Source organism: Dendrobates tinctorius, unplaced genomic scaffold (genome assembly GCF_039654945.1).
Source record: "Dendrobates tinctorius isolate UK_male_01 unplaced genomic scaffold, ASM3965494v1 ptg000049l, whole genome shotgun sequence".
In the NCBI taxonomy this organism is placed as follows: domain Eukaryota; kingdom Metazoa; phylum Chordata; class Amphibia; order Anura; family Dendrobatidae; genus Dendrobates; species Dendrobates tinctorius.
In genome coordinates, this window is record NW_027361717.1 from 726,084 (window position 1) to 750,258 (window position 24,175).

Below are 24,175 nucleotides of genomic sequence, written 5' to 3' on the forward strand. Positions count from 1 at the left end.
AAGTTTAGACAAAACAAAATGCTGAATCATCCCTGATATGCAAATATACAATTACACTCTACAACTAGGGAGAAGCACTGTGATTTTCTGTACTCTGTAATATTAGGTAACTTGCCTACTACTACTTTTATGTATGAGGTCAAATTGACCCCTTCAGTACTTATAGGTATGAATTGTAAAATCCAGGCCCCTGAAAAAGTTACAATTCATTTTTGTGTCCTAAAATATACACTACCATGAATAAATAAAAGTCACAAAAAGTCAGAACTCATTTGTTAAAATTTTAGAAATTATAGGAAAAAGAAATAGCAAAAGGGTCAAAATGACCCATCCCGTAGTTCTAGTGTTAATCAATGGGGCATTGTTTATGACTGATTTTTTTTCACTGAAAAATTGCAGTGCGTTGCGATTTCACACTGAAATCAGATGGATGCATGAAAAAAGTTGGATACCTCAGTATGATATCCAATTTCTATGGATACATTACAATTCTGTGACATAAGAGACTGTGAATGATCTTGTAAATGATTAATAGCTGCAAGTGAGAACAAAAATTGTCTTACCTTTCTGGATGAAAATCGGAATGATTTTTTATATTGTCATCTTACTTCAACTAAAGGTATTTATTGAATCGGTATATCAGTGCCATTATGGCCATGCCTTTACATTAACATGCAAAAAATGCACTAAAATATGAAAGTGGTCAACCTCTTAAACCCTAAAGGTCTCTCCGAACCGGACAGGCCAGTGGTCAATCCTACAGCAGAGCACAAATGTTGTGGCCGAGACGTTATGACATTATATCCTCATGTAAAGAACTTCAGCAGAAATTGAGTGGTGCTCCAAATTAGGTTTTTGCAGCCTGTCAAATTAGGCGGCAGCACATACAGCAGATTTCACCCATTATCTAATTAAGGCCAGGTTCACATAGCATTAACCAGCCCTATGAACGCATAGCGTTGACGGGCTGTGTTAACACTATAGCATAACACGATATGCGTTATGCTATATCGCTAGCGCTGATGATTCATCAGCGGTAGCGGTGACATGATATACCGCTAGCGCTGATGAATCATCAGCGCTAGCTGTGATGGAGCCTCAGACGCTGCAGGCTGCGCCCGTGGCTCCGTCAGCGCTTAACGACACATCGCGAACGCATGCCGCTTAACGGCATACGTCGCGATGCGCCACATAATGGTGTATGGCAGCGTTAACGGACTGCCATAGCACAGTGAGAACCCGGCCTAATACAGCTAAATATAAACACAAGATATTCCCTATAAGTTTAACTATAAAATCTCGGTTTAGTAGCCAAGATGCAATCTGCTTCACTACTGGATGCCTTTGGGGGAGATTAAATAAGTGCATTATTTCTAGATAGACACTTAAGGAGTCATGATCTCGTTGACATCTTCTATTCATCTGAGATGGAGACCCACACCCTTTTGTCTAATTTATCAAGCAAATCTAATTTTCGAAATTAGCAGTTGCAGAGGTCTCTGTGCAGTTAATTACCCGCTGTCTTAGCTATTGTCACAAAAGCTTGAAAAAGGAAATTAGATTAAAGGGCTGGCATTTAAGTATCAGCAAGAAAGAAAACTAAAATGTAATTTCTAAATGTTTATAAATATGTATTTGTTCCTTTCTTTGTATCTCGTTGAGAACGTTTCAATTTCCTTTTTGTGCACCAGCATGAGGTTATAAAAATGTGGAAAGAAAACTAATTAATATCTATATATTTAAAACTTTCAGGCCTATTATTCCAGATACTATACCGTCTTATTGAACATTTTATGTTTTTTACTGTATGTAAAATAAGTTTTGTCATATGAAATGAAAATATTTTGCCTTTAACATTTTTGAAGATGTCTCCTCAGAGCAACTTTAAGGCTATGTGCATATGTTGCGGATTTTTAGCGTTTTTGCTGCGTTTTTTTGCCACGAAAGCGAGGCGAAAGCGCTGCGTAAATGCTAAAAATCTGCAACCCATTGAATTCAGTAGCATTCCGCACATGTGCTAATACTGTGTATTTTTCTGCGGCGGAATCGCATTGCGGAAAACTACGCAGCATGGTCATTCTTTTTGCGGAATCGCGGCGATTACGCACACATAGGAATGCATTGTTCCGCATACTTTCCGCATGTAGCTATGCCCACCATGCGTAAAGTAAGCGGAAAATGTGTGGATGGTACCTAGGGTCTGAAGGAAAGGAGACTGTCCTCCAGGCCCTGGGTACCCTATCCCTGTTAAAAATAAAGAATTAAAATAAAAAATCGTGATATTCTCACCTTCCGGCGTCCCCTGCAGCCTTCCCGCCTGTCAGCCACGCTCCCGGCATCTTCTGGTCGCAGTGATGCCTTGCAACAATGACCTGTGATGACGAAGCTGGAGCATCGCGAGGATCGGGAAGGCTGCGGGGACGCCGGAAGGTGAGAATATCATGATTTTTTTAAAATTATTTTTAACATTATATCTTTTACTACTGATGCTGCATAGGCGGCCTCAATAGTAAAAAGTTGGTCACACCTGTCAAACACTATGTATGACGAGTGTGACCAACCTGTCAGTTTTCCAAGCGATGCTACAGATCTCTTGGAATATGCTAGCATTCTGCAAGCTAATTAGGCTTGCAAATCGCTAGTTTTTCGCGGGAATTATGCATGCGGATTTCTCGCGTATTTCCAGTGGCAGGGAGTTGCAGAATTGCCATGGAAAATACCGTGAAAAATCCGCACGTGTGCACATAGCCTTAATTAGAGGTTTTCAGGAGAACATGTTGTATCTTTTCACCAAAACCAATTACTTAGGCTGTGTGCCCACAATACGTTTTTGACACTGTATTTTTGCTGTGCAAAAAACACAGTGTCTTAGGCTACGTTCCCACAATGCGTTTTTGGTGAGTTTTTGATGTTGCAAATTTTCTGCACCTATTTTGTGAATTAGGCTACTTGCATTTTTTACATTATATTTTTGAGTACTTTTTTTTACATGAGTTTTTATTGCAGCTTTGACACTGCGTTTTTAGCTCTTGTTGGTATGTCATGTTTTAAACAAAGATGCTTGGTTTTTGATACTTGCTGGTATTTTCGATTGATAAAACTTTATTGATGCAGTCATGTGTGGATTACATGTGCTTTAACCTCTTCGCGACCGCCCACAGTAGATAAACGTTGGCGCTTGCTGGGCTTTGTGCAGCGCCGACGTTTATCTACTGTCGGCGGTTTTGTGCCCCCCGGGACCCCCTCATACCTTATAACGCGGGGATCCCGGTGCACAATGCATGCTGGGACCCCCGACGTCATCGAGACCTGATTGGTTCAGGTTCTGATGACGTCGCGTCACAGCAGCCAATGAGAGAGCTCGCTGGGAAAGCTGCTTGTTTCCCGGTGATCTCTCTCATTATAACGCGACTTCTCCTCTGAGCTCATGCTGACAGATGAGCAGAGGTGAAGCAGCGTCACATTGTGACTAGATCGCTGCCTGGCACAGCTGATCGCTGCCTGGCACAGCTGTGTCAGGCAGCGATCTTGTCACACAGTAACGCTGCTTCACCTCTGCTCATCTGTCAGTGTGAGATCAGAGGAGAAGTGGCGTTACTATGTGCCGGGCAGCGATCTTGTCACATAGTAACGCTGCTTCTCCTCTGATCATCTGCCAGTGTGAGATCAGAAGAGAAGTGGCGTTACTATGAGTCAAAAATACAAAAAATAAAAAACACAAAAATAAAAAAAAAAGTAAAGAAAAAAAAAGCAGGTAGGCAGGCTAGGGCTAGGTCTAGGGTTAGGGCTAGGGTTAGGGTTAGGGTTAGGGCTAGGGTTAGGGCTAGGGTTAGGGCTAGGGTTAGGGCTAGAGTTAGGGGTGTGTTGGGGTTAGGGTTGGAATTCGAATTGGGGGTTTCCACTGTTTAGGTACATCAGGGGCTCTGTAAATGCAATATGACGCCCGCAGACCATTCCATCAAAGTCTGCATTCCAGAACGTCACTACTTCCCTTCCGAGCCCCACCGTGTGCCCAAACAGTGGTCCCCCCCCACATGTGGGGTACCAGCGTACTCAGGACAAATTGGACAACAACTCTTAGGGTCCAATTTCTCCTGTTACCCTTGTGAAAATAAAAATTTGGAGCTAAAAGATCATTTTTGTGGAAAAAAAATGATTTTTTTATTTTCACGGCTCTACATTATAAACTTTAGTGAAACACTTGGGGGTTCAAAGTGCTCATCACACATCTAGATAAGTTCCTTGGAGGGGTCTAGTTTCCAAAAAGGGGTCACTTGTGGAGGATTTCCACTGTTTAGGCACATCAGGGGCTCTGCAAACGCGACATGACACCCGCAGACCATTCCATCAAAGTCTGCATTCCAAAACGTCACTACTTCCCTTCCGAGCCCCCCCGTGTGCCCAAACAGTAGTTTTCTTCCACATATGGGGTACCAGTGTACTCAGGACAAATTGGACAACAACTTTTGGGGTCCAATTTCTCCTGTTACCCTTGTGAAAATAAAAAATTGGGGGCTAAAAGATCATGTTTGTGGAACAAAAATGATTTTTTATTTTCATGGATCTACGTTATAAACTTCTGTGAAGCACTTGGGGGTTCAAAGTGCTCACGACACATCTAGATAAGTTCTTTAAGGGGTCTAGTTTCCAAAATGGGGTCACTTGTGGGGGTTTCCACTGTTTAGGCACATTATGGGCTCTCCAAATGCGACATGGCGTCCTATCTCAATTCCAGCCAATTCTGCATTGAAAAAGTCAAACGGCACTCCTTCCTTTCTGAGCTCTGCCGTGTGCTCAAACAGTGGTTTAGCCCCACATACGGGGTATCGGCGTATTTGGGAGAAATTGCACAAAAAGTTTTGTGGTTCATTTTCTGTTTTTACACTTGTGAAAATAAAAAGAATGGTTCTGAAGTAAAATGTTTGTGAAAAAAAGTTAAATGTTTATTTTTTCCTTCCACATTCCATTCATTCATGTGAAGCACCTGAAGGGTTAATAAACTTCTTGAATGTGGTTTTGAGTACATTGAGAGGTGCAGTTTTTAGAATGGTGTCACTTTTGGGTATTTTCTGTCATATTGATCCCCCAAACTCACTTCAAATGTGAGGTGGTCCCTAAAAAAAATGGTGTTGTAAATTTTGTTGTAAAAATGAGAAATCGCTGGTCAACTTTTAACCCTTATAACTTCCTAAAAAAAAAAAATTATGTTTCCAAAATTGTGTAGATGTAAAGTAGACATGTGGGAAATGTTATTTATTAACTATTTTGTGCGATATCACTCTCTGATTTAAGGGCATAAAAATTAAAAGTTTGAAAATTGCAAAATTTTCAAAATTTTTGCCAAATTTCGATTTTTTTAACATATAAGCGTAGTTCATATCTAAGAAATTTTACCACTATCCTGAAGTACAATATGTCATGAGAAAACATTGTCAGAATCAGCAGGATCCGTTGAAGCGTTCTAGAGTTATGGCCTCATAAAGTGACACTGGTCAGAATTGAAAAAATTGGCCTGGTCACGAAGGCAAAAACAGGCTCAGGCGCGAAAGGGTTAAAAGCATTTCAGCCTCAGAAATGCATTAAAAAAATTGCATTTTTTACCTGGCAATTTGCCTCATTTAATGCAAGTCTATGGGAAAAATCTGAACATAAAACTCAGCATACTCTTCTATACTTTAGACTTGCTTTAGACATGTTGTCTGGGGTAGTTAAGTATTCATCAATCAGCTACATGCAGACTCATAGGCAGTCATTTAATGGCCTGTTTTGACAGCCCAAGCAAAATTGTGTGCATGCAAAATGTTCGCTAATGTGGTTGTTCTGTCCACATAGAATATCATTGTTCTTGGCAGCACATTATCTGTTTAGATTTTTAAGTTGACTAAAAATAATTTCATCTAACAAACATTTTGTTCATTCTTTCGGGTAATTAATTGCCTGTTTAGTCAGCCCAATGGTCAGAAGAAAGTGTTACTAGGAACTAGCTCCTTCCCGAATTATCCATTCCTCTTAGGGCGCAGTCAGACGGCCATATAAATCAGACTGAGATAGGACCGCAGTGCTCGGACGGGCCGCCAGCTCTATTTTCCCAAGTGTGACCGCTGCATAGAAATATATGAAGCTGTCACGTTGGATTGGGAGAGCCGCAGGCCACTCTTTGTATTGCGGCCTGATCTCTTTAAAATTTATATGGTCGCCTGCTGTGTCTTTAACATCAGCAATGACCAGTTCTGTTTTATGAGTCTCTAGTAAAAACACTAGAAAAAGGGTTTTCAAAATGGTGAAAACAAGCGATACATTTGTTTTTGTAGCGCTATTGCCAAGGTCCCAGCATGGTGTCCCCTTCTCCCTCTGTGTAGGGATGCCAGCTGTCAGCTGGGAGGCATTTTGTTAAGGTGAACACCTGCAAGGTGTCTCCCAGCCAATAGCTGGGAGGCATCTTGTATAAAAGGCCATTTTCCCAATTGGGAGGTGCCTGAGCAAACCCTATAGTTACTGTTGGGTGATTTAGTGTGTGCATCTGTATAATGCCAGGTCCCCCGTCCTTAGTCTGTTAATGTTTCCTGTTTCCTGTGTTCCGTTAGTCCAGTATAGTTAGTCCTTGCTCCTGTGTTCACTTTAGTGGTGTCCATTTCCTGAAACTGAATCAGTGGTACCCGAACTGTTTCCTGAGACCAGTGTGTCTAACCTGTTCCTGTGGCCATCTGAACCTGTCCCTGTGGCTCTTCCATCTGCTATCCTGAGACAGCACAGTCTGAATCTGTCCCTGTGGCTGTCCCATCTGTTATACGGTGACTGTACAGTCTGAACCTGTCCCAAGTGGCCGCCTTGTCGGCACAGTCTGAACGTGTCCCAAGTGGCAGTCCTATTGGCACAGCCTGAACCCGTCCCAAGTGAGCATCATATCTACATAGTCTGAACTTGTTACAGTGTATATTCTTCACTGGATTAAAGGTTAGACCCAAAGGGTCAGCTGCTACTGCTGGACCCGGCCCTGGCGTGGTACCCAGCAGCTTCAGCCACACAAGCCTGACCTCACCACTAGAGGAATACCAAGGTAGCTGCTTAGTCAAGTCCCTGCTGGGTAGGTCTGGTCAGTGGCACAGAGGGTCCATGAATCATGTGCGCCATCTATAACAGTTTTATTGTAAAAACTACATACTGTTCACCTTCAGGCTTTTGGGCATCTTTTAAATGTTTCAAGCTTTTAAGAAGCCAAGAGCTTAAAAAAGGTGACATGTCCACTTATAGGTGTATCTCGCTAGGAAGATGCTAGCAATAACAATAAAAGTCTAAGAGAATGCTAAAAGATGCTTGGAAGAATATCTGCTTAAAAAAGCAACTGTTTTTTTAATTGCCTAAGGGCATGTGGACTTTTTGAGTATTTGGTGAATTTTTTACAGTAGTAAACAAAAACTTGGAGTGGAACACTCAGAAGAAAAGTATAATAGAAATACGTCCATCACTTATGTATTTTTCACCCACTACTTTGTTGGACTTACAAATGCTGATGTAAAATGCTGACCAAATATTCAGCCTGTACATTTTTTTGCAAACTGCTAATTGAAAATGTTTAAATTCGTGTGAAATTGAGAATTTTAGAAAATTGACTCCACAGATCGGTTTGCTCATCTACAGTATGTATAAAAAATGACTGTATGTACAGTATGTATGAGTGTGTGTGCATCAAGCCACCATCCACTCCACAAAGCCCCGCCCACTCGGCATACCCACACTCACGCCACACGCAAAGTCTCGTAAAATAAATATCTAATATATACATGTAAATGTAATAAATATATAATCTAATATACACTGTGTTCCAAATTATTATGCAAAAAGAGTTTAGGAGTGATAAGGTTAGAATTTTTTTGTTTGTCATTTAAACTCATTGATGGTGATGTGTGTCAAGGCTCTTTATATCACTGAAAGCAATTGCAGATACCTGTGCAAATTAGTTTGGCAGGTGTGTCCAAATAAAGGCAAGACTACTTAAGAAGGCTGTTCCACATTATTAAGCAACCTACATTTTTTGCCAAAATGGGAAAGAAAAAGGATGTGTCGGCTCCTGAGAAGCAACAAATTGTGGAGTATTTAGGTCAAGGCATGACTACAGTCAACATTGCCAAGACACTTCATCGTGATCATCGCACAATCAAGAAGTATGTAGCTGATTCCCAGCACACACGTGTGCGTGCTGATAAGGAAAAATTGAGGGCTCTTTCCAACAGGCAATTGCGTCAGGTTAAAAGAGCAGCTGCAAAAATGCCTTGTCATAGCAGCAGACAAGTTTTTGAAGATGCTGGTGCCTCTAACGTCCCCCGAACAACAAGATGCAGGGTCCTTCAGAGGTTTGCAGCTGTGCGTAAGACATCCTGTCGACCACCTCTATCCACAGCACACAAGCAGAAACGGCTCCAGTGGGCCAAACGATACATGAAGACTGACTTCCAAACTGTTTTGTTCACCGATGAGTGCCGTGCAATGCTCGATGGTCCAGATGGATGGAGTGGAGGATGGCTGGTTGATGGACACCCCATGAAAACACGGCTAAGGCGCCAACAAAGAGGAGGTGGAGTAATGTTTTGGGCTGGAATCATGGGGAGAGAGATTGTCGGCCCCTTTAGGATCCCTGAAGGGGTAAAGATGAACTCCATAATCTATGTGGAGCTTCTAAAACAGTACTTCCTGCCATGGTTCAAGAGGAAGAACCGTGCTTTCCACAGCAAAATCATTTTCATGCATGATAATGCACCGTCTCATGATGCAAATAACACATCTGCATCTCTGGCTGCTATGGGCATAAAAGAGGACAAACTTATGATGTAGACACCATCTTCCCCTGACTTCAACCCCAAAAGGAGTGTCTATGATGGCGGGAGGCAGTTCACAATCTAAGCAACAGCTCTGGGAGGGTATTCTGTCCACATGCAAAACAATTGAAGCACAAACCATCCAAAAACTGACAAATTCAATGGACGAGAGAGTTCAAAAGCTTCTTTCGAACAAGGGGTCCTATGTGCAAATGTAACATCACCGAGAATAAAGTTTTGACTTGAAAACTGTTTGATTTCATTTTGTAATAAGCTGATAATGCTTATAATTTCACAATTGACCATTTTTTTGTTCCAAATAAAAAGGTTGAAAACTCTGCTGTGCATAATAATTTGGAACATGCATTTTGAGTGTTTCTTATTTTTAAAAATAAACTGTTTTCATAGGCAGTTTGTTCAAAAACATTGCAATTATACTAGAATATTAGATGACTGGAAAATAACAATGACTGCAATTCATATAGGTAATGTAGAGAAATTATGAGGAAATATGTTTTGCATAATAATTTGGAACACAGTGTATATATATATATATATATATATATATATATACACAGTAAAGTATTCGGCCCCCTGGAACTTTTCAGCCTTTTCCCACATATCATGCTTTAAACATAAAGATACCAAATGTAAATTTTGGGTGAAGAATCAACAACAAGTGGAACAAAATTGTGAAGATGAACAAAATTTATTGGTTACTTTAAATTTTTGTGGAAATTCAAAAATTGAAAAGTGGGGCGTGCAATATTATTCGGCCCCTTTACTTTCAGTGCAGTAAACTCACTCCAGAAGTTCATTGTGGATCTCTGAATGATCCAATGTTGTCCTAAATGACTAATGGTGGTAAATATAATCCACCTGTGTGTAATCAAGTCTCCGTATAAATGCACCTGCTCTGTGATAGTCTCAGGGTTCTGTTTGAAGCACAGAGAGCATCATGAAGACCAAGGAACACAACAGGCAGGTCTGTGATACTGTTGTGGAGAAATTTAAAGCCGGATTTGGATACAAAATGATTTCCAAAACTTTAAACATCCCAAGGAGCACTGTGCAAGCGATCATATTGAAATGGAAGGAATATCATAAAACTGCAAATTTACCAAGACCCCGCTGTCCCTCTAAACTTTCATCTCAAACAAGGCTGAAGACTGATCAGAGATGCAGCCGAGAGGCTCATGATCAATCTGGATGAACTGCAGAGATCTACAGTTGAGGTGGGACAGTCTGTCCATAGGATAACAATTAGTCGTACACCGTACAAATCTGGCCTTTATGGAAGAGTGGCCAGAAGAAAGCCATTTCTCAAAGATATCCATAAAAAGTGTCGTTTAAAGTTTGCAACAAGCCACCTGAGAGACACACCAAACATGTGGAAGAAGGTGCTCTGGTCAGATGAAACCAAAATCGAACTTTTTGGCAACAATGTCAAACGATATGTTTGGCGTAAAGGCAACACAGCTCATCACCATGAACACACCATCCCCACTGTCAAACATGGTGGTGGCAGCATCATGGTTTGGGGCTGCATTTCTTCAGCAGGGACAGGGAAGATGGTTAAAATTGATGGGAAGATGGATGAAGCCAAATACAGGACCATTCTTGAAGGAAACCTGTTGGAGTCTGCAAAAGACCTGAGACTGGGATGGAGATTTGTCTTCCAACAAGACAATGATCCCAAACAAGGAGCAAAATGTACAATGGGATGGTTCACAAATAAACGTATCCAGGTGTTAGAATGGCCAAGTCAAAGTCCAGACCTGAATCCAATCGAGAATCTGTGGAAAGAGCTTAAAACTGCTGTTCACAAACGATCTCCATCAAACCTCACTGAGCTCGAGCTGTTTGCCAAGGAAGAATGGGCAAGAATTTCAGTCTCTCAAGGTACAAAACTGAGACATACCCCAAGTGACTTGCAGCTGTAATCACAGCAAAAGGTGGCACAACAAAGTATTAAGCTAAAGGGGCCGAATAATATTGCACGCCGCACTTTTCAGTTTTTGACTTTCCACAAAAATTTCAAATAACCAATAAATTTCGTTCAACTTCACAACTGTGTCCCACTTGTTGTTGATTCTTCACCAAAAATTTACATTTGGCATCTTTATGTTTGAAGCATGATATGTGGGAAAAGGTTGAAAAGTTCCAGGGGACAAATACTTTCGCAAGGAACTATATATATATATATATATATATATATATATACTAGCTGAAGAGCCAGGCGCTGCCCGGGCATAGTAACTAACTGTGGTTAGTTATAGCAAATTATAATTATCCTCCATCCCATAGTCCCGTGCCCATATACCCAACACACATCCTCCATCCCATAGTCCCATGCCCATATACCCATCATACATTCTCCATCCCATAGGCCCATGCCCATATACCCATCATACATATTCGCCATCCCAAAGTCGAGTGCCCATATACCCATCACACATCCTTCATCTCATAGTCCCATACCCATATACCCATCATACATATCCTCCATCCCATAGTCCCGTGCCCATATACCCATCATACATATCCACCATCCTATTGGCCCGTGCCCATATACCCATCATACATATCCTCCATCCCACAGTCCAGTGCCCATATACCCATCACACATCCTCCATCCCATAGTCAACCATTATGACATCATAATGAGCGGCGGGGCTTGATGACATCAGCGTCGCCATGGCAACCATTGTGACATCATAATGAGGGGCGGGGCTTGATACGCACATACTGTTTCCCCATTATGTAGATAGGGGCATAATTACATCATAATGAGGGGCGGGGCTTGACAAGCACACAGTTTTTACCCAGTATGTAGACAGGGGCAAAATTGTTTGGTGAATTGGAACGCGCGGGGTTAAAATTTCACCTCACAACATAGCTTAGGATGCTCTCGGGGTCCAGATGTGTGACTGTGCCAAATTTTGTGGCTGTAGCTGTGACGGTGCGGATGCCTATCCCGGACATACACACACACACACACACACACATACACACATACATACATACATACACACTTTGAGCTTTATATATTAGATACATATATTGTGGTGTAGTGACCACTGTGTCCACTGGGGGGCGCTGTATGGATGTCCCAGGAGAGTGGATGAATGGCAAGATACTGAATGACCATTATGTATCTCAAGGTGGGTGGCCTTGAGATGGAGGTTTATGTGTGTGATAATCAGCAGTGATACTGCTGAGGTGCTGGTTCAATGTGTCAAGGACTAGTTACCTACAAACCCACCCAGGGGGTGTGTTTAATAACGCTATTGTAAAGTGTATATGTGTGTGTGAAGGACCTGTTATGAGGTCATAGTCATGTGACCTGATGGGCGTGGCTATGGACCATATAATGTGGCCAGGGTAGGTCACATGAGGTGAATGCTGGGACCCGATTGGTCCAGTGTGGAAGGTCCCGCTGAGATGGAGCTTCCTGGCTAACAGTCTGTGAAGTGGCTGTGGTGAATGGCTGCACGTGACTGAGAGTTCGCAGGGGAGGGAATGAATGTCTGCAGTAAGCTGAAGCAGCCATGAGGAAACCCGGACGTGGGTGAGATAAGTGAGGCTAAGAGAGCCGGTATGCTGGACATTGTACAACCTGTGTGAACACAGGGTTTACAGAGTGGAACTCTGTCATGGACGCTATGCTGTTATAATAACGTTATGTTGCTTCTATGGGTTTATGCTGCTGAATAAACCGCATGGACTGTTTTGGTTTATGGAAAACCTGATGCCGGATGTGTTTTGTTCGCTGCCTAGTGAGGATCCCCTAACTGAATAAGAGCGCTACCTCACAATTGGTGGAGAAAGCTATGGGCAGTGTTGTAGCCTTGTTGCTGGGAGCAATGGAAGAGGACTGAAAAATTTTGGTTGCTAAGGGCAACAGTTTCCAAAGGCACATGGTGCAGTTCTGGCAACACTGAGCAGGGAGAGCGGGTCAGTGAGAAAGAGACTGGTGATTGCTATAGGGTGCCTCTGTGGAGAAGAGGTACCCGAGGACCTGTGTGGCCGACTCAGGTAATGGACAGGTGTTCGTGTTGTACTGACCTGGGTCAGTGGGAAAGACTGTGTACCTGGAGGGTTCAGTGTGCAAGGTCCTGGAGGGTCAGTGTTGGGAGGTTCTGGGAGAAGAATCAGATCCCTGGAGCACGTGGTATGACCTTGGCCCTGGTGAGGCGTGAGTGTTGGGCAGTCTCAGGAGGAGATGGATGTCCTGAAGAGCACCCGCTAAGCCCCTGGACCTGGTGAGGCCCGTGTGTTGGGAAATCCTGGGAGGAGGGCTGCTCCCTGAATAGCACCTGGTGCGGCCTGTGTGTTGGACGGTCTCAGGAGAGCAGACGGAACGTCCTGAATAGCACACAGAAAGGACACGTGATTTTTTTGTGTGGTGTTTTTTCTTCTTTTCTCAACTCAGCCTGCGGGGGCTCAGTGGGAGTCAAGAAGGTGACAAGCGGCTTCCGGTAACTCGGCGGGGTTATGAAGGGGTCAAGCGGCTTCCTGTAACTCGGCGGGGTTACGAAGAGGACACCAGCCACTGTGCGTGAACAGCAGCCAGTGGTGTCGGTGATCGTTGACAGCAGGAGCTGTGGTGGTGCCAACAAGGACTTGTGTGGTATTGTAAAAGAGACAAACTGTGTTGTGTGAACTGTGGTCTAAGGAGACCGGTATAACAGACATGGGAAAATCCTGAAGGGGAGTGGTGGCCCAAATTGGGGTGGTAGCCCAAAAGGGGGTTGAGTCCCAGAAGGGGGTGGTGACCTAAATTGGGGTAGTAACCCAAAAAGAAGTGGAGTCCCAGAAGGGGGCGGTGACCCAAATTGGGGTGGTAATCCAAAAAGGGGTGGAGTCCCGGGAGGGGGCGGTGACCCAAATTGGGGTAGTTTAGGAAATGGCAGCACTGGTTGCCTCAGTGGGTATGTCTGGGGAACCGCAGTGTGTCTGTATGAGTTTTGAGGAGTGCGGCATGTATTTTCCAGATAATGACAGGCCACAGGTGTGTACCGTGATGCTGCACCGGGAAGGAGTCTCTGGTAGACTGGACTCAGAGTCAGGTGACTCTGACAGGAACTCCTCTCGTTTTATCTCTGACCGAGAAAAACGCCAGGGTTCGCTGTAAACACGGGGTCACGGTAAACTATGCCATAGACAGAGTAATGTTTGAGGGGAACAAAGGTGGTGAGTGCCAAGGGGGCGGGATACCATGCGACTTAGTCTATGCCTTGGAGAGGGGCCGGGACTTGTTTTGTTTGATGACGTATGATCGGATGATGGAGACGTTTCGACACTGAGACAGTGACGGCTCCTGACGTGGACAGGTCAGAGGTAGAACTGACCGGAAGAAGAAGTACTTCTGCCCAACTTACGGACCTGATGTCTCGTGATATGATGGAAGGTGGGCTGGGAGATGAGACGACTGGGGTAAAAACACGGTTAAACGGTAACGGGACGTTCACTCGGCTGACGGGACTGACCCAGTGGTACCCTTTGACAATATAATTAAAGGGGTAGTAGTGCCCAACGTGCTGGACAAAAGAGAACAAGATCATGAGATACAGTTAAAAAAGGAGACAGTGGAAGGACATATCGAACGAGAAAGAGTCTTGAGACAAATGACCGAGCACAGGGTTGAGGAGCTCGAGAAAGAGGTCTTGGAGCTTAAAGAAACTGTAAGTGGTCTTCTGCGGGAGAACTTGGACAGTGAGGAACAGTGGCCAGGTCCGACGAGTGGTGGAACGGAGCTGCTGGTGCCAGTCTTGGCAGACGGTCGGGAAGAGATGAGATCTTGTGAGGTTGAGGAGCTGAGAACTGAAGAAGACAGTCATCCGGTCGGGGCAACTGTGGTGAGGGAAGTGTCCGTGGTAAAGCTAGAGCCTCCTGGCCAGGAAGAGAGCAAGGCCACGACCTTCAAGTTTGTGATTGATGCACCAAAAGACATGCAAGAAGCCTGTGCATGAGGCTTTCAAAGAGGCGGTCAAAGCGTGTAAAGTGCACTGGGCGCCTGAGACTCGACAGTTGGTGATAATGTCAGCCAGGGAAGACACAGCAAAGCGGGTGGCTGTGTTGAAAAACATGCATCTGCAGTGTCTCCATGTCAAACAGTTGGTTAGGCGGAGTAATATGAAAGCTGCTCGACGCCTAGAGTTAGCAAGAGAGGCTATGGATCGGTTGGGTTTGCGGAAAGAGGTAGTTCCGGTTCCCAAAGGTCTGATTGGGAAAATCATTGGAAGATTCGGGAAGGTAATGCAAGACCTTGTAAACAGCTCCGGTGTGGTGAGGGCGAGGATCCCTCCTGATGATGAAGACCAGGTATCCAGTGAAGAGGGTAGGATTCCCATCCTGGTGGTTGGCTCCGTGGAAAGCCTGAGAAACTTTCGGATGCTCTTGGAGTATCGAGTGGGGTACCTGCAAGAGATTGAGCAGTTGAGGCTGGACCGTCGGCGAATTAATAAAGAGGTACGGAATACCAGGTGGCGGCCGCCTCCAACCCAACAAGATGTAAGGACCCGAAGGGTTCCACCAAGAAGTGACAGGACCAATGGCCAAAGAATGTCAGCAAGTGGTAGTTCGACTGGCAGGATGACGTTGAGGGACATTAGTTCCTGTGAGATGCTGAATGGGTCAGACTCAGGCCAGACAGTAGGCCCAACTGTTGTGAGTTCATTTTCCCCTTCTTCACTGAGGTCTGGGGAACTCCCTATTCTGGTAAAGGAAGGTAATGAGCCTGATTATCAGGCACCTGAGTCTAATGAGGATGACTGGCTGAGTGGAGTCACTGACTGGATATAAGGCTGCCCACGCCCTCCTGCCCTGCAGGTGATTTCTCTGTGGACTTCTAGAACACCAGTCTGATTCCTGCTTCCCTAAAGCTAAGTTTCTGCTTTTCCTGTTTGCATTTTTGTTTTGTGTTTGTTTTCCTTGCTTTTCTGGATTCTGCCATTCCCTGCTGGGATGAGCTGAATCTCCTTTTGCCGGTTGCTCTGTCTTCAGAATATTCCTGAGTACTGACATAGCTTTTTTGAAGCCTAGCGTCCTCAGGGCCTTTTTCACTGTCAGTCTGTTGGCTCTTATTTTCATAGGGTTTTTCACGGATTGCAGACAGCAGCCTTCCTGTCCTTTCCTATCTAGGTAGTTTTGGGCCCCGTCTTTGCTCAGTCTATCTTTCTGTCTGTGTTAGTGTTTTCATCTTGCTTCACCGTCATTATATGTTGGGGGCTGCCTAATGCCTTGGGGTCTGCTCTGGGGCAGTTTAGATTTCCCCTTGCTTTCTTTAGGCCTATTTAATTCTCCGGCTGTGATCGAGGGGTCTAGGGCATCGTAGGAACCCCCCACGGCTACTGTTATTTTTTGTGATAGGATCAGGGGTCTGCAGTCCGATAGCTGCCAACCTCTCTGGTTTTCTGGACTTAGCTAGCATTTGTGTTTTTGCCTCCTACGGTGACTCAATCATAACACCCAACTAAGACTGATGACCGTACCAACCGGGGGAGCTGGTCGGGGAACGGAACAAACAGGGAGAGGAATGTGGTGACTAGACAGTGTCTGATGACGCAGACAGACTGTAACTGGAGGGCCAAAGATCAGGGCCGATATTCTGACCGCTGGGGGCGGGGGAGGCCTAACGTAGAGATAAGGCTATATGACAGGAGATAGTTCTCTCGACCTGTGGGGCAAGGTGTAATGAGTGCCCGGTCTCGAGAGCATGATGTAAGGTTGTGTTTTCAACCCCACAAGTTTGAACAGAGGGGAGAGGTATGTGGTGTAGTGACCACTGTGTCCACTAGGGGGCGCTGTATGGATATCCCAGGAGAGTGGATCAATGGCAAGATACTGAATGACCATTATGTATCTCAAGGTGGGTGGCCTTGAGATGGAGGTTTATGTGTGTGTTAATCAGCAGTGATACTGCTGAGGTGCTGGTTCAATGTGTCAGGGACTAGTTACCTACAAACCCACCCAGGGGGTGTGTTTAATAACGGTATTGTAAAGTGTATATGTGTGTGTGAAGGACCTGTGATGAGGTCATAGTCATGTGACCCGGTGGGCGTGGCTATGGACCATATAATGTGGCCAGGGTAGGTCACATGAGGTGAATGCTGGGACCCGATTGGTCCAGTGTGGAAGGTCTCGCTGAGATGGAGCTTCCTGGCTAACAGCCTGTGAAGTGGCTGTGATGAATGGCTGCACATGTCTGTGAGTTCCCAGGGGAGGGAATGAATGTCTGCAGTAAGCTGAAGCAGCCATGCGGAAACCCGGATGTGGGTGAGGTAAGTGAGGCTAAGAAAGCCTGTATGCTGGACACTGTACAACCTGGGTGAACACAGGGTTTACAGAGTGGAACTCTGTCATGGACGCTATGCTGTTATAAGAACTTTATGTTGCTTCTATGGGTATATGCTGCTGAATAAACTGCATGGACTCTTTTGGTTTATGGAAAACCTGATGCCGGTTGTGTTTTGTTCGCTGCTTAGCGAGGATCCCCTAACTGAATAACAGCGCTACCTCACAATATATAATAAATAACATATCTATTTCTTAGGCATATCTTCTTGACCACAACAGGTTACACTGCCTGTGTTGCCCATAGCAACCAATCACTAAGAATCTTTCAATTCACCAGAACTGTTTAAAAGATGAAAGCTGAGCTTTGATTGGTTGCTATGAGCAACAGTTTTCCTTGTTGACAATTGTGGTAACTGAGACCTATTATTCTTATCATTTCTATGGTGTTAGCATCCTTCTGTAAAGCTGGATATAACACAATTTATTACTGTGCTGACAGACCACTCTCTGACACAGACTGCAGGGAGAGCCCAGAATCAGTAACTTCTCTTTGCCTAGCATGAAGCATCCTCATTAACTTAAAAATTCAAACACAGATTAAAAAGCACAAGACCGATTTCTCCAACCTAGGTATCATTTTAATAGGTGTAACAGCACCAACCTGACAATGTTGGCTGTGACAGGATGATGTGGGATATTAGTGGTAGTAGTCTGGTGGCTCTGGCTGACGGGATGATGTGGGATATTAGGGGTAGTAGTCTGGTTGCTCTGGCGCATGGGATGATGTGGGATATTAGGGGTAGTAGTCCAGTGGCTCTGACGGGATGATGTGGGATCTTAGGGGTAGTAGTCTGGTGGCTCTGGCTGACGGGATGACGTGGGATATTAGAGTGAGTGTGGCTATGCGGAGTGGGCAGGGCTATACTCTCAGTGGCTCAGTGGTTAGCACTGCAGCGCTGGAGACCTGGGTTCGATCCCACCAAGGACAATATCTGCAAGTAGTTTGTATGTTCTCCCCGTGTTTGCGTGGGATTCCTCCGGGTACTCCAGTTTCCTCCCACATTCCAAAGACAATACTGATAGGGAATTTAGATTGTGAGCCCCATTGGGGACAGTGATGAAAATGTGTGCAAACTGTAAAGCGCTGCGGAATATGTTAGCGCTATATAAAAATAAAGATTATTATATATATAGATAGATATAATCATTATAACTTGTTATAACAAACCACAGTTTGTTACTATGGCCGTGCAACGCTGGACTCTTCAGCTAGTCTGTAATATTTATGTCTGATTGCATATTATGCCCCGGCATATTTTTCTTTGCCATTATTTTAATAATAACATCCTTTCCTCCATGTAGAAAATATAATGAACTTTATTTCTATTCTGTTAGCTGTTAAAATATAAAACTGCATCCCCAAATGAAAACTCTATATAATTGCATTGATTTATATGACAACTTCACTGTTGTGCTGAACTGCTGGGAAAAGATTTTTTTTTTCTCCAATACGGTATATTCCCAGCTTTATGCACTGCATGCCTAAGAAAATATCAATGCTAATTTATGACTGAAGCCTCTGAGCAATATCTGAAAAGTAACCCTTCACTATCATGCCCCTCTGAAAAACTGACAGAATATGTGATGGAGGAAAATATATGGCAACGACCCCTGAGAAGCAGATTTATGCAAATGTGGTTTCATGGCTGTCCGTACAACAAAGATAATTATGGCCGTCACTCGGGGAGATTCCAGTGCTCATGCTGTAGTGGACAAAGTCCAGTCAAATAGCTTAAGATTTTTGCCATGGGATTTATAATGCAGAAAATATTCTGTATTGGAGATAAAGATGTTATGAACCAAGATGCTTGTGACAATGTCGATAGAAATATCAATGGGTTTTGGAATAGGCAAAAAATAAAAATTAGAATCTCATTTCGTGGAGAAGTGTGTGAGGTCTAAGGATGTCCATATCCTTTGTGAATTCTCATGGGGTGCTGGATTTCTCTCCACATTCACTCATTTTGTTGCCTTTTACACAGTTTCACTGTAGCTATGGCCTTAAAGAACCACCCGGCAGATGCTTCCCTCACATTTACCGCACAGAACACACTTCATACCATAGAGGAATATTGCGTAATTGCTATCAGAGAAAGGGTACACAGTCATGGTTAGTTTTAGCTGAAGGGAACTTATGTAGTATCCTCTTTTCTAACGGAACATTGGATTAGGAAAATGGTCTAAGGGTACCGTTACACATAGCGATTTCGCTAGCAATATCGCTGTAACGTCACTGGTTTTGTGACATATCAGCTATATTGCTAGTGATATCGCTATGTCTGATACTTACCTCCGACCGGCTCCCCCACTGATTATCGCCGATCGCGCGAGAACGTCCTGGACCATTTCTCGTCGGGCGCTTCCTGCTGGGCTACCTGTGGCACCGACGAGCGATGCGTGGACGCGGGTGGGAGGACGTCAGGATTGCCGCGTCTGACAGGTAATTAGTGACCCTCGACCGCTGCTATGTCGCTGGTGAGAGCTGCCTGTGTGGCAGCTCACTAGCGACCACTTAGCGATGCACCAGCGATCCATATCGTTGTCGTGTAACGGTACCCTAAGGGTCAGAGAAAGAGCCTTGATGGAAAAAGAAATATTCATCTTCATCTTTGCTATGGAACTCTAATGTTGCCCAGTATGTCAATGTACACACATGTCTTGAACATACTGAATATCATGAATGATCATAGCGTACAGTGGTAGACACCAACACGTATAGGTCAGCATGATGGCTCAGTGGTTAGCATTGTTACTTTACAGCACCGGGGACTTGGGTTCGTATACTACAAAGCAAAACATCTACAGAGAGTTTGTATGTTCTCCCTGTATTTGCGTGGGTTTCATTTGGGTTTTCCGCTTTCCTCCTACACTCCGAAGCCATTGATGAAAATTTTTGTGGAAATTAAGGGTGCTATATAAGAATTTAAATGACCTAATATGCTTTTAGATTAATTTCAAACACATTTGGTCTTGGTGGACTTTGTGTAACCTGAAACAAATGCTGGCATTTGGGCTGAAATGGACAGCAAACACATCAGTTTTATGTACATCCCTATATTTAGAAAGGGTTAGTCCCAAAATTATAAGTTATCCGTCATAAATAGCATAGGTGATAACTTATTGTTCATTGTGGACTTGCGATGATCTTCAGACAGGGCTATGGGTGTCTGGAATCAGGTTCTGCCGAGCCACGTGTTGAGTGGAGTAGAGGTGCGCTTGCTTGACCATCAGTCTATTCATTGTGTATGGGACTTTTTGAGAAAGTCAAGTACAGTGGTTTATATGAATAAAGGTCCAAAATTATACATCTGGTCAGAAAATTCATATGAATGGACTTTCACTCTCTTTTTATGAATGGAAAGTCTACTTTTGGATTATAAAGTACTGCATATATACCATTAGGATAAGGCTGGAGTCACACTTAACGTATAAAAATACAGTCCGGTTTCTATGGACGAGAATCGCAGAAATGTACCCTGAACAGTGATCCATATGTCATCCGTTTGCAATGCGAGGATGCGATTTTCTCGCATCTAAGCATCCGTGTGACATCCGTATGGCATCCATACTTGCAAAATAGACATATAATGGATCCATGACCTCAAATATTAGTGAAAACTTATATACAGTCTATATATATACGCATGATGGGAGCTGCCCCATAGATTAACATTGGTCCGAGTGCTATGCGATTTTTTTATTGCATAACACTCGTCCGCATTTGTCTCTAGTGTGACTCCGGCCTAAAGGTCCCGTTACATTTAGCGATGCACCAGCGATCCCGACCACGATACGACCCGGTCAGGATCGCTGGTGCATTGCTAAATGGTCGCTAGTGAGCTTCCACACAGGCAGATCTCACAGCGATGCAGCAGCTGTCTGCGGTCGTACTCACCTGTCAGACGCGGTGAGGGTGACCGTCTTCCGCCTGTATCCATGGCTCGCTCGTCGGCGCCAGCAGGAAGCCGACGACGAGAAAAGGAACAGGCCGATCTCGCGTGATCAGGGATAGCCAGTGGGTGAGCGGTCGGAGGGAAGTATCACATGTAGCGATATCGCTAATGATATCGCTGCTGCATCACAAAATCGGTGACGCTAGCGATATCGCTATGTGTAAAGGGCCCTTTAGGCATATTGTGGCATAAGGTGTCAATGTTACGCTGCTAAATCACAATTTATGATCGTTATTGTGATCGTGAATTCGTGATGGATTTTATTTAGATTTCTGATGATTAGCAATGCTACCCCATTGCAATCTCATGTTGTGTGCCTACAAGTCGCCCTCCAGCTCCTACCCTAGGGTATAGTCACATGTGGTGCTTTTTGCAGCATTGTTTTGATGCATTTTTCGGTGCACATGAAGCTGCATTTTACAGTCCCAGCAATAGCAATTCACTTTCAGAAATCTTATGCACGCACAGCTTTTTTTCCTGACTGAATTTGAGCACTGCAGCGTTTTTCAAAATCTACAGCATATTTATTCTTTCAGCAATTTTTGCTGCATTTTTGCAGATTTTTGTAACCCTTTTGAAAGCAATAAGAAACTGCAAAAATGCTGAAAAAAATCAACATAAAATGTAGCCTTTTTGATGAATAAAACAACTTTAAGTATTGTAGACAAATCTCACATGTAACAACGCTTGAAAAACGCAGCAAAAAATGCAACTTTTTGTAGCTTTTTAAACACATTTTTTTTTTTTTACTGCCAAGAGTGAAGGTTTTGGCTGCAGAAAAAAAATGCTGAGAAAAAAGGGAGAAACTGAGTCCAGAGTTACATAGAAAATAACAACTTTATTTTAAACAAGACAATACAGGGAGCAGGACAAGTGAAGGCAATAATAAAATCAGATGAAGGAGAACAATGTCATTTATAACCGGATACAACAAAGGAACCTGAGCAGTGTAGTTAATGGCACATATGGGTAAAGTTACATAAAAGTCCCTCATTAAAGGCTGGCAAAACTAGTGTATGGTATAATGACAGAAACTCTCTAGACTCCAGTTAATAAAATCATATGGAGATATAGTACTCCTAAATAGCCAAGGCGGAGTGGTAGAGAGAAAAAAGTGTCTATTAACCTATTGCACATAGCCCGATGTAATAATCATGGATAAAGTTAGGACATACCCATCTTGTCAGCCACCGAGAACACCGCTAACCAGAGAGACCCCAACGCACGTTTCGCGGGACACCCGCCTTGTGTGAACATACTCCTAAAATAAACTGACATAAAAGCACTTACCATTATAGGGAACAATGACTTCTCGTTGGCACAGTGGCAGCCTGAGCCGCACATACTTTTCACTTTATTAATGCTTTGTGGAGTAAAAGCCATGTCATGATCTATGTACTGACCCCATTCAATTATAATGTGGGAGTATGCACTGTCTTCTTGAACAGCGTTATTTGATGCATGGATTATTTTATTGGTAACCTCTCGGACCTATAAAGTAAAGAACAAGGTATTAGCCTAAGATTTTTGTGTCTGTGCAACATAAAGAAATGGCTTTAATAAATTATATACTATAGGGATAGGAGAACCAAGCATGGTCCTACCATAATAGATGTCGGGTTCTTTTGGAACATTACATAGTTTAATGACAAATTTCACTATAAAACTTCTGTTTTTAGGTTCACAGATATATGAAGGATGAAGAAATTGTGCATGGACTAGCCAAAAGTCATTGGACTGGGCTCCCCAGACACCATTAAAGTCACTGAGTAAAGTGATCATAGAATTTAGAAGGCAGGGAGAGGGAGGAGGCTCCCTCTCACTTCTTATCTGTGCCTTCACGATGTCATCACTCGGGGCCTATTGTTGCCATAGTTACCAAACGTAGTCATGACAACATCCAGGTTACCAGGCTAGAATGCTTGTTAGACCATGCCCAGAGAATGGTGTAAGAAACATGCATGGCAATGCAGAACTAACAGTTATAAAGCATTGCAATGCTAGTGCTTTGCAATGCTTTATAATTGCAATCAAACTGCTGAAAGTAAAAGTCCCATAGCGGGACTAAGTAATAAAGTAAAAAAAGTGTTAAAAAAATTGTAAGAATATCAAAAACAAATCACAAAATAATAATAAAAATAAAATGCACCCGTAAATTTTATATTAAAAGCAATCAACCAAAAAAGTATGCGTGTGGTAAAACTGCGTCTGGAACAACCCACCCCATAAAAATGAACATTGTAAAAAGAAAAAAAAGAAAGAAAGAAAGCGGCAAAAAAGATGCTTTTTAATCATACTGCTGAACACAAAGTGGAATAAAACATGGGCAAAAAGAAAAATCTAAATAAAAATGGTATCACTCTCAGAATAAAGTGAAGAAAAAATATTACTTTTTGCTAATAAATACTTTTTATTGTGTAAAAGCTCCAAAATATAAAAAAAATTATATAAATGTGGTATGGTAGTAATCGTGCTGCCCAAAAGAAAAAATCTGCATCTTCAGTTTTACCCCACGTGGAAAGGAATAAAACAAAAATACAAAAAATATTTCCTAAATTGCTGGTTTTTGTTCATTTGGCATTCCAAAAATAAGAATAAAAAGCGATCAAAAAATGTTATGTGACCGAAGATGTTACTCATAAAAACAACTTGTCCCACAAAAAGCAAGCCCTAACATGACTCTGTCTTCAGAAATATAGGAAAATTAAAGCTCCCAAAATAGCAACAAAAAGCGTCTTCTAGTGTGTGACAAAAGTCAAACATAAAAAAGCAATATAAATCTGATATCGCTGTAATTGCACAGACCATAAGAATAAAGTCATCTAATCACTTATGCTGTCCAAGTATCGACATAAAAAAATAAGCAAAATCAATTCTTCACCTGCTGTTGATTTTTTCATTTTGCCTCCCAAAGATCACAGTATGGCTCATCTCACATTTATCCTGCACTTTACACTGAGCGCTTGCACCAGGATTTCTGCGTAAATCTCTGAAATATGTGATTCAGATGGAACCCCAGGAGGAAGAGTCCCTATAATGAAGCAGATG

The 24,175-nt window shown here is 43.2% G+C and overlaps 1 protein-coding gene across 1 annotated transcript in view; it reads right to left on the bottom strand.

The window, feature by feature from the left end:
• TPO (thyroid peroxidase) overlaps nucleotides 1-24,175 on the bottom strand; it is a 206,571-nt gene that overhangs the window by 135,620 nt on the left and 46,776 nt on the right. Inside the window, exon 4 of the mRNA XM_073576633.1 lies at nucleotides 22,418-22,618. Within this exon, the coding sequence (XP_073432734.1) occupies nucleotides 22,418-22,618 (201 nt within the window). The remainder of the gene's footprint in view (nucleotides 1-22,417; nucleotides 22,619-24,175) is intronic.